Source organism: Ptiloglossa arizonensis, chromosome 10 (assembly GCF_051014685.1).
Source record: "Ptiloglossa arizonensis isolate GNS036 chromosome 10, iyPtiAriz1_principal, whole genome shotgun sequence".
In the NCBI taxonomy this organism is placed as follows: Eukaryota; Metazoa; Arthropoda; class Insecta; order Hymenoptera; family Colletidae; genus Ptiloglossa; species Ptiloglossa arizonensis.
Window position 1 is genome coordinate 16,595,427 of NC_135057.1, and position 12,440 is coordinate 16,607,866.

A 12,440-nucleotide genomic window follows, 5' to 3' on the forward strand; every position below is an offset into this window, starting at 1 on the left:
AGATTAATTTGAACATACCTATGTAGTAATGTATATACATATACTTGCACAAAATTACAATACAATTGAAATGTATTATTATATAAAAATTATATCTATTTCAGGGAAAAAAACGTGAATAGTAATGGTGCCTGGGGTAACATTTACTTTTTTATTTTTGTGCATCAAGTTGCCTGTTTATGTAATAAATCATTTATATAAAAATATATAATCTTACTCTAAAAAATTTTTTTTTAATTTAAATGTACAATTATTTTTATTAAAGATAATTGTGTACAATTATTTTAAAACCATATATTTCCATAAACACAAATTTGAAACATGTAAATAAATGATCTTAAATCGTTTCTATTAATATGAAGATAGTCAATAATTTTATATTTTTTAAAGGTATTTGTATGTTTTACAATTATAATTTTAATCTTTTCTTCATGTATATGTTTAGTGCTCGATTTTTGAACGTTACATCATTCTCTTGGATAAACTTTAATATCGCATACAGATCTACTAAATTTGTTCAACTTCTCTGTTTGTAATTATTCGTTACTCTAATTATTTCTTTTAAATTTTAAACAATGTTATGTACATATAACAGTATATTTCGAACTAAATGTATTTGATCATGCACGATGCAACTTGTACGTAAACAATACAATTAAGTGCCGTAATCGCAACCAACAAAATGGTTATTGACTATCCTGTTTGAGCGTGACACAAATCTTTGAAAGTGTATCAACTGTAACTTGTGACTAAATAATATTATATTTATAATAAATGTATTATAAAATTCAATGTAATTAACAAGCTTGTAGGTAAATGTAAAATGGAAAGATATAGTAAAGATTTATGCGTAGTACAGAATTTCGATTCATAGCACATGTCTGGACATAGACCGAAATAAATTTGCACTAGTACCGGTTACTTCGGTATTTGTGTAATAATCGCAGATTCTGTGAAACTTTGACTGCAATGACTGCATTAAGCGGTTTCATGGAATTCTTTCAAAAAGGAAAGGTAAATATTCTCTTTTATGTGCAACATATTTGTACGCGTTACAACGATTATTCTAACCTACTGTACAAATTTATTAATTAACTTTATCGTTTAAATATATTAAGTTACAGTTATGGTACTAAATTTTTCATTTAATTACTTATATGCGTTTTTAAAATTTTTCTTACGTACTTTTAATTCAAATATTTGTTATTTCGATGTCATAGACATTTAGGCCAAAGAAGAGATTTGCTCACGGAACATTACGATATTCCTTGCATAAGCAAGCGCAAGCTTCTCTTAATTCTGGAATTAATTTAAGGTCTGTCGTGAAATTACCTCCTGGAGAGGATCTTAATGATTGGATTGCTGTTCATGGTATTTAAATGCATTTACAAAGAAATTTTAATGTTTTAAAAAATAAGCTTAAGGATTGTGATTTTCATATATAATAAAATAATTTCAGTTGTAGACTTCTTTAACAGAATAAATCTGATATATGGTACTGTTTCTGAATATTGTGATTCCGCGTCTTGTCCCACTATGAGTGGTGGAGCTCGTTTTGAATATTTATGGGCAGATGGTGAAAAATATAAAAAGCCTACCGCATTGCCAGCACCACAATATGTTAGTCTTCTTATGGATTGGATTGAAACACAAATAAATAATGAAAGCATATTCCCAGTGTCTACAGGTATAAAATTCAGTTGTTAGTTTAATTATTACATAAATTATATATGTAAAAATTTCGTTACAGATGTACCATTTCCAAAAACATTTGTGCCACTATGTAGAAAAATTTTGACGCGCTTGTTTAGAGTTTTTGTTCATGTCTACATACATCATTTTGATCGTATTGTAGCAATAGGAGCAGTAAGTATAATATGCTAAAATAATTACTTTACAATCATTTTAGTAATTTAATTGAAAATTTTTGTTTTAGGAAGCACATGTAAATACATGTTACAAACATTTTTTCTATTTTGTAACAGAATTTGAATTAATAAATACAAAAGAATTAGAACCATTGGCTGAAATGACTGCCAAAGTTTGTAAAGATACTGCATCACCAACGCAAACTACAGCACCGCATAATAATGCTAGATAGTCATGAAACTTATTAAATGCACAAATATGGTAACCAAATTATAGAGATGTGATTATTCTTTTAGTATAAGTACAAAAATTAAAGAATTCTCTCTTTAGTATTTTTTGCAAACATATTGACATAATTCATTACTACTAGCATGCTAAAAGACATTAGTATTTCTACAACTTTTATAATTATTCTCATTAACACTTAACATATTGGATAAGAATCTTATTAAAAGCTTTACTGTGTATAGCAATTGATAATCTCATTATTATAATGGTGATGTACTTTCATCATTGCATTGAGAATAATTTTCCCACTTTGGAATATTAAGTTACTAATCTAGATATAAATCTTTCTAATTATGTTAAGTAGAAAACCAGTTATACATTCGTTGCTTATGTGCCAAATGCTAATTAAGCTATTTTAAATGAAAACTTGAACAATGATGCAATAAGTTTCTTAGTTTTATGTCTATTTTCTTATGGAATCATAATGATAATTTTGTATATTTATATATTTCAAGATTAATTTTTATTAATCCTTTTATTTATAAATTAAATTGATTTAAAGTAACTTTTTATATCAATTTTGTAAGAAAATTAGGCTACATTATTTATGAAATTATTTTATAGAAGTATATAATTGTACATATAATTTTGCGTATTTTCGATGCTCGTGTGTTACCTTTATACTTATATTACAAAAACATCACTGTAAGCATTTTGTATGAAATTAAACAGTAATATGACAAACAGAAATAGAATAGCATGTGTTATGTGAAATAGTAGTAGTATTGATTCTTGCCATTTGAAGATTATATATATAATAAATAATACTTTAATATCTCTGAATTAATAATCTATACATTCTTTTTAATACAATTGGTTGTAATATAGACAGCCCTGTTAATGGCAAAACACCCAAATTTGTAGAGCAATAGTTCCCATTTAGTCTGTAAACCGTTGCAGAAATTGAATCTTTAGGTATAAATTTTATTCCATTTTAAAGATACAAATCAAAAGATAAATTTTCTGTTGATAGTTTTATTTCTTTGTTTAAACTTAACAATACATGTTTGGGAAAGGTACAGTCATTGAATAAGGATTAAAGTAAGACTATAAAATACTACTGGAAAGTTAAAAATTTTTTTTTAATATTGCAATTTAAATAATAAATATTATAGATAATGGTATCTCGACAATGATTTATTTTTGCGAGAAATTTATACATTTGTAATCTTGCTTTAATCTCAATTTTATACTAAAAATGATGTCGGTGATTTGTTACAACTTTGTTTAAAGAAATGTGTTTATAAACGTATTCGGTACATGCCGGCACGAAGCCAGGTATAATCGGGTAAGTTTTCAACTGGTCCAACTGCTGCGATTACCGGGCATTGATCGTAAATATATTTCATACCAATATCGTGAATATTACTGGCCGTTACACTCTGTAAGTCATTTTATTAACACAGATATTCTATGTCTAATATTTTATGTTTAGATTTTACTTACATCTATTCTAGCCTCAAGTTCATGAAGTGGTATACGTCGATCGTAACAAAGTATTTGTCGACCAATATCTTCGCAAATTGCGGTTGTTCCATCTAACTGAAGGAGCATATTTGTTTTAAGGATGTTCTTAGCACGTTCAACTTCTTTTTCCGTGACTGATACGCATAACCTCATCCATTCACCTTGTATATTTAAGGAAAAAGTCTCACATTGCATAGGATCACATACATAATATACACCCCAAAGACCTGTATCCTATAAGAAAGGCATAGTTAGCATAATACATTTTAAAATGAAACATTTGTATGATAATATGTACTTTGTAACAAGTATTAAAGCTTTGGTAACTGTGGCATGATCCCTCAAATGCAGCAGATCGAGCTAAAAGGTTTGCACTGTTTACACCTCCTCCTTGGCTACGGTCCCATGCCCCCATAAGGGTATTCGCAACCATAAGAGGAATGTTGTCCGCATCTGCCCACCCAGCACCTTCAACTGCAATAGCAATATGTGCAAGAGGAATACTGTCATCACGAACTCTTATTTCAGAACCTGTGTAACGACATGGTTGTGTAACAGGTGGAATTTCATCATAGAATGGTCCTTTCATTTTGCCGAAATGTTTATCAGCTAAATCAACTAGTGATTTGTGATCTACACCACCAGCACCAGCCAAAACAAACCTAAAAAAAAGATTCAATAACTTTTAATAATATAAATATAATATAAACACTTTACGAAATGTATAATTTATAATTACATACCTAGGTGGCCCATAATAAGATTTTACATACTCGACAAGGTCATTTCGTGTAATACTTTTAATATTTTTAGTAGGACCAAGAATTGTCTTTCCCAATGGTGTACCTTGGTAGGCACTTGCATGTAAATGATCAAACACAACTTCTTGGAGATTTGTTTCAACCTCTTGCATCTCTCTTAAAATGACACTGCGTTCCCTTTCAATTTCAGACTCACCAAGCTTTGAATTTTGGATGATATCACTCAAAATTTCTATAGCTTTTGGTACATCTTGGGACAAACATTTAGCATAAAATACTGTTTGTTCTCTACTAGTATAAGCATTCAAATGAGCACCCATATTTTCAATTTCTAATTCTAAATCAGTTTGTGAACGTTTAGTAGTTCCCTGTTAATAATTTCAATTTCAATTAAGGCTTCTAACATTTTAATAGAAATAGATTTAAACAGTATTATTTACCTTAAAAGCCATATGTTCCATAAAATGGGCGACACCATTATTATCATCGGTTTCAAAGCGACTACCAGCATCAATCCATAACCCGACTGTGGCTGTAGGTGCTCCACTGTCCTCACTTGCAACTTTCATACCACAGTCTAAAGTCGTAATTTTTGTTGCTGGTTGATTGATAAGCAATTCTTTTAAAAGTGGTGACGTAGATTTCCATTGTTTCTGTGTCTGAAAAGAATACAAATTGTTAGCCATAAAACATATGTATGTACATATAATAATAGAAAAATCAATAAGCATGAAGGATTAATGATTCTTTTGTAGTTTTATTTAGAGTAGCTTTATTTAAAATCTATGAAACTTATTTAAAACATTTAAGCACAGATATAACTCGATATTTCGGTAGACGAATATTTAATAATAACAGAGAGATTAAATATTAGATCTGTCAAATTCCTAAATTCGCTGGCAAAACATTACGAGGTGACCTAAACACGTTGAAATTATAATATCCCGTAGAAGATTGTAGAAATTGTATTTCTTATTTGAATGTATTAAATCGCATTTGTTGTCAGTTAATAATAATCCGTCACTTCCTTTTTATTTTTATAGTTGTCTCAGAAACTTTATTCTTATTACGTAAGAAGTGAATGAAGTCAAGGGTTTTACGTCTCGAAAATATCGTCTTGATTTGAACGTAAATTTCAATGAAACGTTGTAATATATTTTAACAACGATAACCAAATTGTAAATTAAAATTTTATTACCTTTACGAGATTGGTTTTGTTAGTATAAGTGCGTAATGCGGAATTAACCCTAAGCAGACGAGTCGCCATTTTCAATGTCTCTGCAACTGGCACGACTTTATGATCAGAACACCTAGCTGCAGGCAATTCGAACTGCTGTTCAGAACGATCTAGACATTCCTTGTATATATATACATATGTATACACACTGTTGGATATATGAAGATGAAAACATAATACTTTAGAATTTTTAAACAATGAGACAGTTTTTAATAAAAATTATATTTAATAAAGTCATTTCTTTCAAAATAAGTTTAAGAAAGATTATTACTCAGTTACAATTTCATTCATAATGTTCTTATTGTTTTAGTGTAAATTAAAAATTTAAAAATATTAAATTTGTATCTATTAAATATTCACAGATTTTTTGTACAACGGTTTATTTGACGATGTATATTTTTATATTCAATTATGATCTTCATCTAATATTTTGTTAGGGAATTTTTCTTTTTCAGAAAAATTTCGTACCTTCCTATCTGTTCCACTGTAAAATTTGAATCGGCACAATTGTCAATGATTGTAGTTTTGTAAACATTCTTTTATTGAATAGGGAAACTAGTTTCAGTTAAACGTTTGTAAATTTTTTAAAGAGCTGTTTAATAATGGACACGATAAACGATACCACGGAAAACTTGGAACGATCTATTCAAATGCATAACCAAGAAAACGCTCAACGAAAGTCACTTTTGAGGTTAAGTGGAAAAAGCACGACTCCAAAGAGAATATCGTTGCAAAATACTAATCACGTACGAAAAGATTCGAATAATTCGCGTCAGTTGAATGACACCAGTAGTCCAAGGGTATTGAGTAAATCATACCTTAGTTCAAGATTATTGAAGAGTCATGATATTTTGGACTTTGACGATTCTTTGACAATTGCACCACATGAAATGCGTGATATAATGGTTGCTTCAGAGAAGAATGAGCTTAGTTTGAGGGAAATGATGGAAGACAGTGGCGCAACTGGCATGATTTTGAAAGCTAAAGAACCTTGGCGAGATATCATGACTAAACTGTATTATGACTTCTTGCATAGTATACAGCTAAACTACTCAGAAACACAAATATTTGACACTATTGCAGATTTCATACAAAATTGTACAGATACATTAGACATAATAAGAGGTATGTATTGAACTGTGACATTTAGAACAATGGTAGCGATTAATTCTAATTTTTTGTATTTAAGTTTGCATGTAATCATAAATTTATATTATACAGGCATGCGATCGAAAGTAGAAACCAATGAAGTATCAGAAGAAGAAATTTCTTTAGAAAATGAAAGGAATACGTGGAGGCTCATTTATTGTTTATATCAGAATCGAATAAATAGTCTTAACTTTCCTACTCCAATGGAGGATGATACTGATGAAAATTATACTTACATATCTGAAAAAACCATAATAGATAACTTGTTCAAAACAGAAAGTTACATCAGAGAATATCAGTTAATAATTGATTGGTTGGAAAAGAATGCATTGGATCAGGCAGATAAATGTTTATCCACTGAACATTTCACAGATAAAACTCTTGCATGGGAGAATACAGTGCGACAATTGCTCGCATTTAAAGATAAAGATCAAATTCCGTTTCGTTCATCTAGACCATTGGTGTCGTTTCTTGATCCAGATGCTCCGATAAGAGAAGATAAACCTTTGCACGATCTAGACAAGGAAGATGATGCAAGGCTTGAAAAAAGAATGTTTATAGAGGTAGGTGAAGTATTTCTTGATCAAAGGATTAAATGAAAAAAGGAAATGAAAACGTATAAATTAAATTCTATTGAATAGGTGCGCTGCGGTCGTCTTCAAAAGGCACAAGCATTGGCTGAACATTGTGGACAGCCTTGGAGAGCTGCTTGTTTATTAGGGTGGATACCTCATCATGACCCTAATTACAAATATCCATTGTCCGATACTAAATTACCTATAGAGGGAAATCCTACTAGAAGTCTTTGGAAATTGTGTGCATGGGAACTCTCTCAGGACAAACGCGTAGGTAATAGTTCTTTATTATTTGTATAACTAATAGAATCCATAGATTAGTTCCTATTAATGGGAATTTTCTCTGGCATCTAGGTCAATTTTATCGCGCTATTTACGCCAGTCTTTGTGGAAATGTTCAACAAATGTTACAAGTGGCGTCTTCGTGGCAAGATGCGCTGTGGGCTTACATGAAAACATTATTGGACATTAAAGTCGAAAGAGTAGTGAGAGATCTAGTGATAAAAAGTTTTACGAACATGGTTGACGATTATTGGAAGAATGAGATCTCACTGGAAGATGTGTTTAAAGAACTTCATGCGTCGAAAAATTCGATTATTCGTACACATGCAAACGAGCCCGATCATCTTATTCAGAAATATTTGATTTTGGATCAAATACCAAAGTTGATGGAAGAAATAGAGAAAATGATAGATAGAAAGACCTGTGATTCTCATTTTTTACGATTCTTAGCGCATTTGATATTTTTCTTCCGCCAAATTGGGAAAAATGTTAACGATAAAGTCGGAGATAAAGTTCTATCGGCGTACGTTCACGTTTTAATTGAAATAGACGATCCAATGTTGATTGCTTTCTACACAGCCATGTTGCCTCAGGAGGCTCAAGTAACGAGTTACGCGAGCTATTTGGAAACGATAAAAGATTACGAGCAGCGTAAAAAATGCTTGACTGCGGCAGAAGATGCGAATCTGAACGTAGAAGCAATTACAAAATTAGTAGTAGAAAGTATACGATTCAAAAACGTGGATATCGTCCCTACGGATTTGAAAGGCGCTATAACCGATGCAGATATTGAAAAGATTAATGCGTTAGATTGGTTAATCTTTTATCAAAGTCAACGGGAAGAAGCATTGTGGCAAACTAACGCCCTTATAAGGTTTTTCTTGATTAATGAGAAAATAGACGCCGCGCGGAAAGCTTTTAATAAGGTACAATACTGAAAAATGAATATTTTTTAAATGCATTGAGTTCGAAGATTTTTTTTATTCGTTAATTATTTGTTTAGATTCCAGCCGATTCCATTGAATCTGTTATGGGCGAATATCCAACAGGGGAAGGTACTATAACGAATCTCACGATAACAAACAACTTATCTAAAAGAGCGTCCTCGTCGATTCGAGAATACCTTTGTTACAAAACTTACCTCGATGCTCAAGAGGGTTTCGCAGAATGGTTTTCCCATTACCATCACGGGAAACCTACACCTTTAGAGGAATTACCATCGTATGCCACTTTCACAGAGAAGGTTGCATACGAGCATAAGAAATCACAGTACAACGTAGAGATGGAGAGATGGAAATGTACAATGCAACATCATACAAAGGTTCATAAAATAAAATTGATACAAAAATTTAAAAAAATTTTATATACGTTATCGAGAATGATAAAAATTTTAAAGAATAATTGTTTCGTAGGCTGTCAAGCAATTACTCTTCAACGTACTTTTGTTTCCGGATGGTGGTTGGCTCGTCGATTCAAACAATAATAATGACGAACCACGCACATTGGACGAAGAATCGCGAGAAAGTCAAATGGAAAAGTTACGAGAGCTTTGTATTCCAAAGATTACCCTTCTTTTGCATTCAGTAATGTCTGAAATGAACGAACACGCTGGCTGCATTCAATTAGCAGATATTCTTGCTTCCGAACAATATCAACTTTATAAAGTATCTATCTACAATTTATTTACACGTTTTAACGTTTGTATACGCGAGAAAAATCAATACTTGCATCTATTGTTTAAGGTATTCCAGAAGGCCAGATTACGGGAGGTGTTCAAGAAGATTTGCGAGTCTTCGCTTATTTTGATGGATCAGAAGAAAGATCCTTGGGGTTATCCGAAGTGAACCCTGTAGTGAATTTAGACGATAGTTAAAAAGAATGTATATTTAATTGTATACGTAGCGTGATACGATTGTGCGCAAATCGAACGTTGAACGCACTTGTACAAAATGCCTCTATCTTTTTTATAAAACCAGTTTATTGTCAACCACAAGAAGTGAATATAAAATTTGATACAATGTTCAATAATTCATAATCATAATATATTATATACCTCATGATTACTTAGACGCTCCTTTTTACCCAATCGTTAATAAATGTAGCGCTGTCAAAGCTGTAGATTAACGCGTAAAACGTTGCGAAGAAAACTCAGGGGGCAATGAACGAGTATAATATCCTGAGATATTTCGATTAGAGAATAATGATTCATCGTGACTCCACGACTTCTAGAGCAGCCATTTCTAATCTCGCACCATACATTGTTAGTAATCTTTAGGACGCGGATCTGCATACAATAGATTAGTACCGTAATTCCTGCTTTCAAGTAACAATCTTTACACGGATTCAAATCACGGAGTCATGTTCCTTGTTGTTTATGTTCATGTAGTGCGAGTAACACATCAACTTCCGCGATCAGCAGCCGCGAGCAAGAATGGTCCTTATTGGCCTCATTGATTCGAGATAAAAATCATTACCTGCTTTCCCCCGTTTCACACGAATTGCGGCTCCGATTTTGTCACCCGAAAGCGGGGATTATTGTACGTGCAAACTTGATTCTTACAGAATTTAAAAGTAACTTTTTGTCTCCTTCTTTAACGCATCGAAATAAAATACAGAGTAAATTAAAAACGAAGGTGTTCACGATGAGTGGCGTAAATTGGAGTTTTCTAAACAGAGCCGCCTTTAGACATGGACGATCGGGGCACTCGCTTTGAGTCCATCGTTTTCAAAGTACCTCACACTCGGTAACCGTACACAGTTGAACATACATACGTATGATGAAGCGCGGGATCCTTGAAAGTGAGGGCCTCCGTATGAGCATGAGACTCTATTAAAATAATTGTTTGGTCAGATCGAAGAAAAAATGTTGTTCTTGCTGTTACAAGTTTACGAGAAAAGATGGGAGCCAGAGGAGGCATATCGTGGGTAGTTGAACAGTGTGGTGGGGACAATAACCACTCGATAACTCGATTCTTTTTTCGATCCAACTATAGAAAAGATAAACAGGTAGTAAACTTGTATTTGTTTTAATGCTCCAAGCTGAACGGAATGTTGCCACTGTATACTTTAATGTGCCTTTAATAACACGTAAATTTGTCTCGTTGTTACAATTTTTGTTGAAAAATGTGTCCGAAGGGACTTTCGTTACATTTGCCCCAAGCATCGCCCTTGTCAAGGCCACTTCTGTTTCTAATATCTATTATACCCAATTCTTGCCGGCGAGAGCAGTCTTTTTTATATTCTTCTTTTTGCATTAACGTTATTATATTTCGTACTGTGACTTCGAGCTTCGTCAATGGTCGGAACACGCGCGAGCGTTCCTTTCTGTGCGACTTGATGCGTATTATGCGTATGTATCCATTTTTCCTTCTTTGTTCTTGAAAGACAGATCAACGCTACAAGTACTCGTTTATTATTTACGTACTGTACCGAGCATATAGACTACACCAAGAAAATTAACGCTCCACAGAATACTTTCATTTTGTTAATAAGAAAAACGTAATACACGATCGACCGAATTTACGAAGCTCACATGCTTCTAACCGATATGTGGATCCTTCGAAGCGGCAATTCGTTCTTACGGTCAATTTTTACCCGACCAATGAATATCTACTCACGAACGAATCATAATCTAGAGTATATATTATGAAATAATTGACAAAAAATATATTTTCTTTCTATGTTCGTCCGAACTAGTTCCATATTTCAGGGCTCTCGATTCAATTCGAACGTTAAGATCGTTCAGACATCTAAAATCATCGAACGAATCGTTCATGTGTTCCAATTGCTAGCTTAATGTTTAAATGAAACTTCAGAGCCCTAAACGTATAAATCTGATTCTACATTATGCTTCGCAGATCTTTCAACTTATTTCATAAAACTATGACACGGGTATAGTTTTAATACTTGAGCTTCGGACGTTAATTAATTAATTGAATTCAATGATACCGTAATCTTCCGCGAAACTATTCTCATAGCACGGAATTGGGAAAACGAAGGATACGATTTTGCTCAGTGTTGTCTACGGAAAAGTGTGTCTAACGGAAAGGTGTAAATACTACTTTGATTCTAGCTTCATGAAATAAGTTCTCTGACCGCTAAAAATCGTACGGTGTCTATTTCACGATCGAAGCGCACAATCCCTTAGCGTAGAATCGATCTAGGGAAGATCGTTGTTCGAAAACGAACGAAAAGAGGAGGAATGGAAAGAACGACACGTGCAACATCGTACACGTACGGCATCGAAACGCGCTATGCTGCACCGACATCGTAATTCAAACTCGTATACATCTTTGTATGCAGTTGGTAGGTTCACAATCCTGTCCAGCGACTCGTTTTCGCGTTCGCGATTATAGATCTTGGACACGCGCGAGCTTTTCAAGATTCAACGTGTGGACCGAGCGTTCAGCTATCAGATCTCGATACTCTAGAGCTGAAATTACTTTATCGTTTCCTATTTCACGTTTCTGTATCAATTCCAAACAAATCGTGGTTCGCAAACGATCAAATAAACGGGAAGGTACGTCGGGGAATTTTATTCGCGCGTGTCTCGCGAACGATGCACGCTCGAAGCAGGAAACACGAGGATCTCGACAATTGAATCGGCTTTACAATAACACGAATACACGATTAATAGAGTTACTTTGCTGATTAACCTAATCTAACACGTAAACGTTGAAAAAAACGGTTGACAATTGTTACCATTCTCGATAATGCTACACTTTATATATGTATTTTTATTTGATTTTTTTTTTTTTAACACGCGAGACCTTGATAAATTCGCCGAAACTCACCTCTCCGGGCACAGATTCA

The 12,440-nt window shown here is 32.9% G+C and overlaps 3 protein-coding genes across 3 annotated transcripts; 2 read left to right on the forward strand and 1 right to left on the reverse strand.

Moving 5' to 3' along the window:
- The first annotated feature begins 372 nt into the window (after positions 1 to 372).
- On the forward strand, positions 373 to 2,487 carry Mob3 (MOB kinase activator 3). The gene is made up of 5 exons (XM_076322583.1): positions 373 to 1,014; positions 1,221 to 1,371; positions 1,460 to 1,687; positions 1,751 to 1,866; positions 1,937 to 2,487. Exons 1-5 carry the CDS (start codon positions 970 to 972, stop codon positions 2,099 to 2,101), a joined length of 705 nt encoding a protein of 234 aa, XP_076178698.1. The 5' UTR covers positions 373 to 969; the 3' UTR covers positions 2,102 to 2,487.
- A 786-nt stretch (positions 2,488 to 3,273) lies between these two features.
- Uqcr-c1 (Ubiquinol-cytochrome c reductase core protein 1) lies at positions 3,274 to 5,739 on the reverse strand. The gene is made up of 6 exons (XM_076322582.1): positions 5,584 to 5,739; positions 4,826 to 5,044; positions 4,368 to 4,753; positions 3,923 to 4,286; positions 3,604 to 3,858; positions 3,274 to 3,539 (listed from the first exon to the last, which is right to left on the reverse strand). Exons 1-6 carry the CDS (start codon positions 5,650 to 5,652, stop codon positions 3,399 to 3,401), a joined length of 1,434 nt encoding a protein of 477 aa, XP_076178697.1. The 5' UTR covers positions 5,653 to 5,739; the 3' UTR covers positions 3,274 to 3,398.
- Positions 5,740 to 6,107: 368 nt separating this feature from the next.
- Nup107 (nuclear pore complex protein Nup107) lies at positions 6,108 to 9,685 on the forward strand. The gene is made up of 7 exons (XM_076322579.1): positions 6,108 to 6,747; positions 6,844 to 7,334; positions 7,413 to 7,620; positions 7,701 to 8,554; positions 8,632 to 8,949; positions 9,041 to 9,292; positions 9,371 to 9,685. The coding sequence occupies exons 1-7, from the start codon at positions 6,225 to 6,227 to the stop codon at positions 9,470 to 9,472; spliced, it is 2,748 nt and encodes a 915-aa protein (XP_076178694.1). The 5' UTR covers positions 6,108 to 6,224; the 3' UTR covers positions 9,473 to 9,685.
- The last annotated feature ends 2,755 nt before the right edge of the window (positions 9,686 to 12,440 follow it).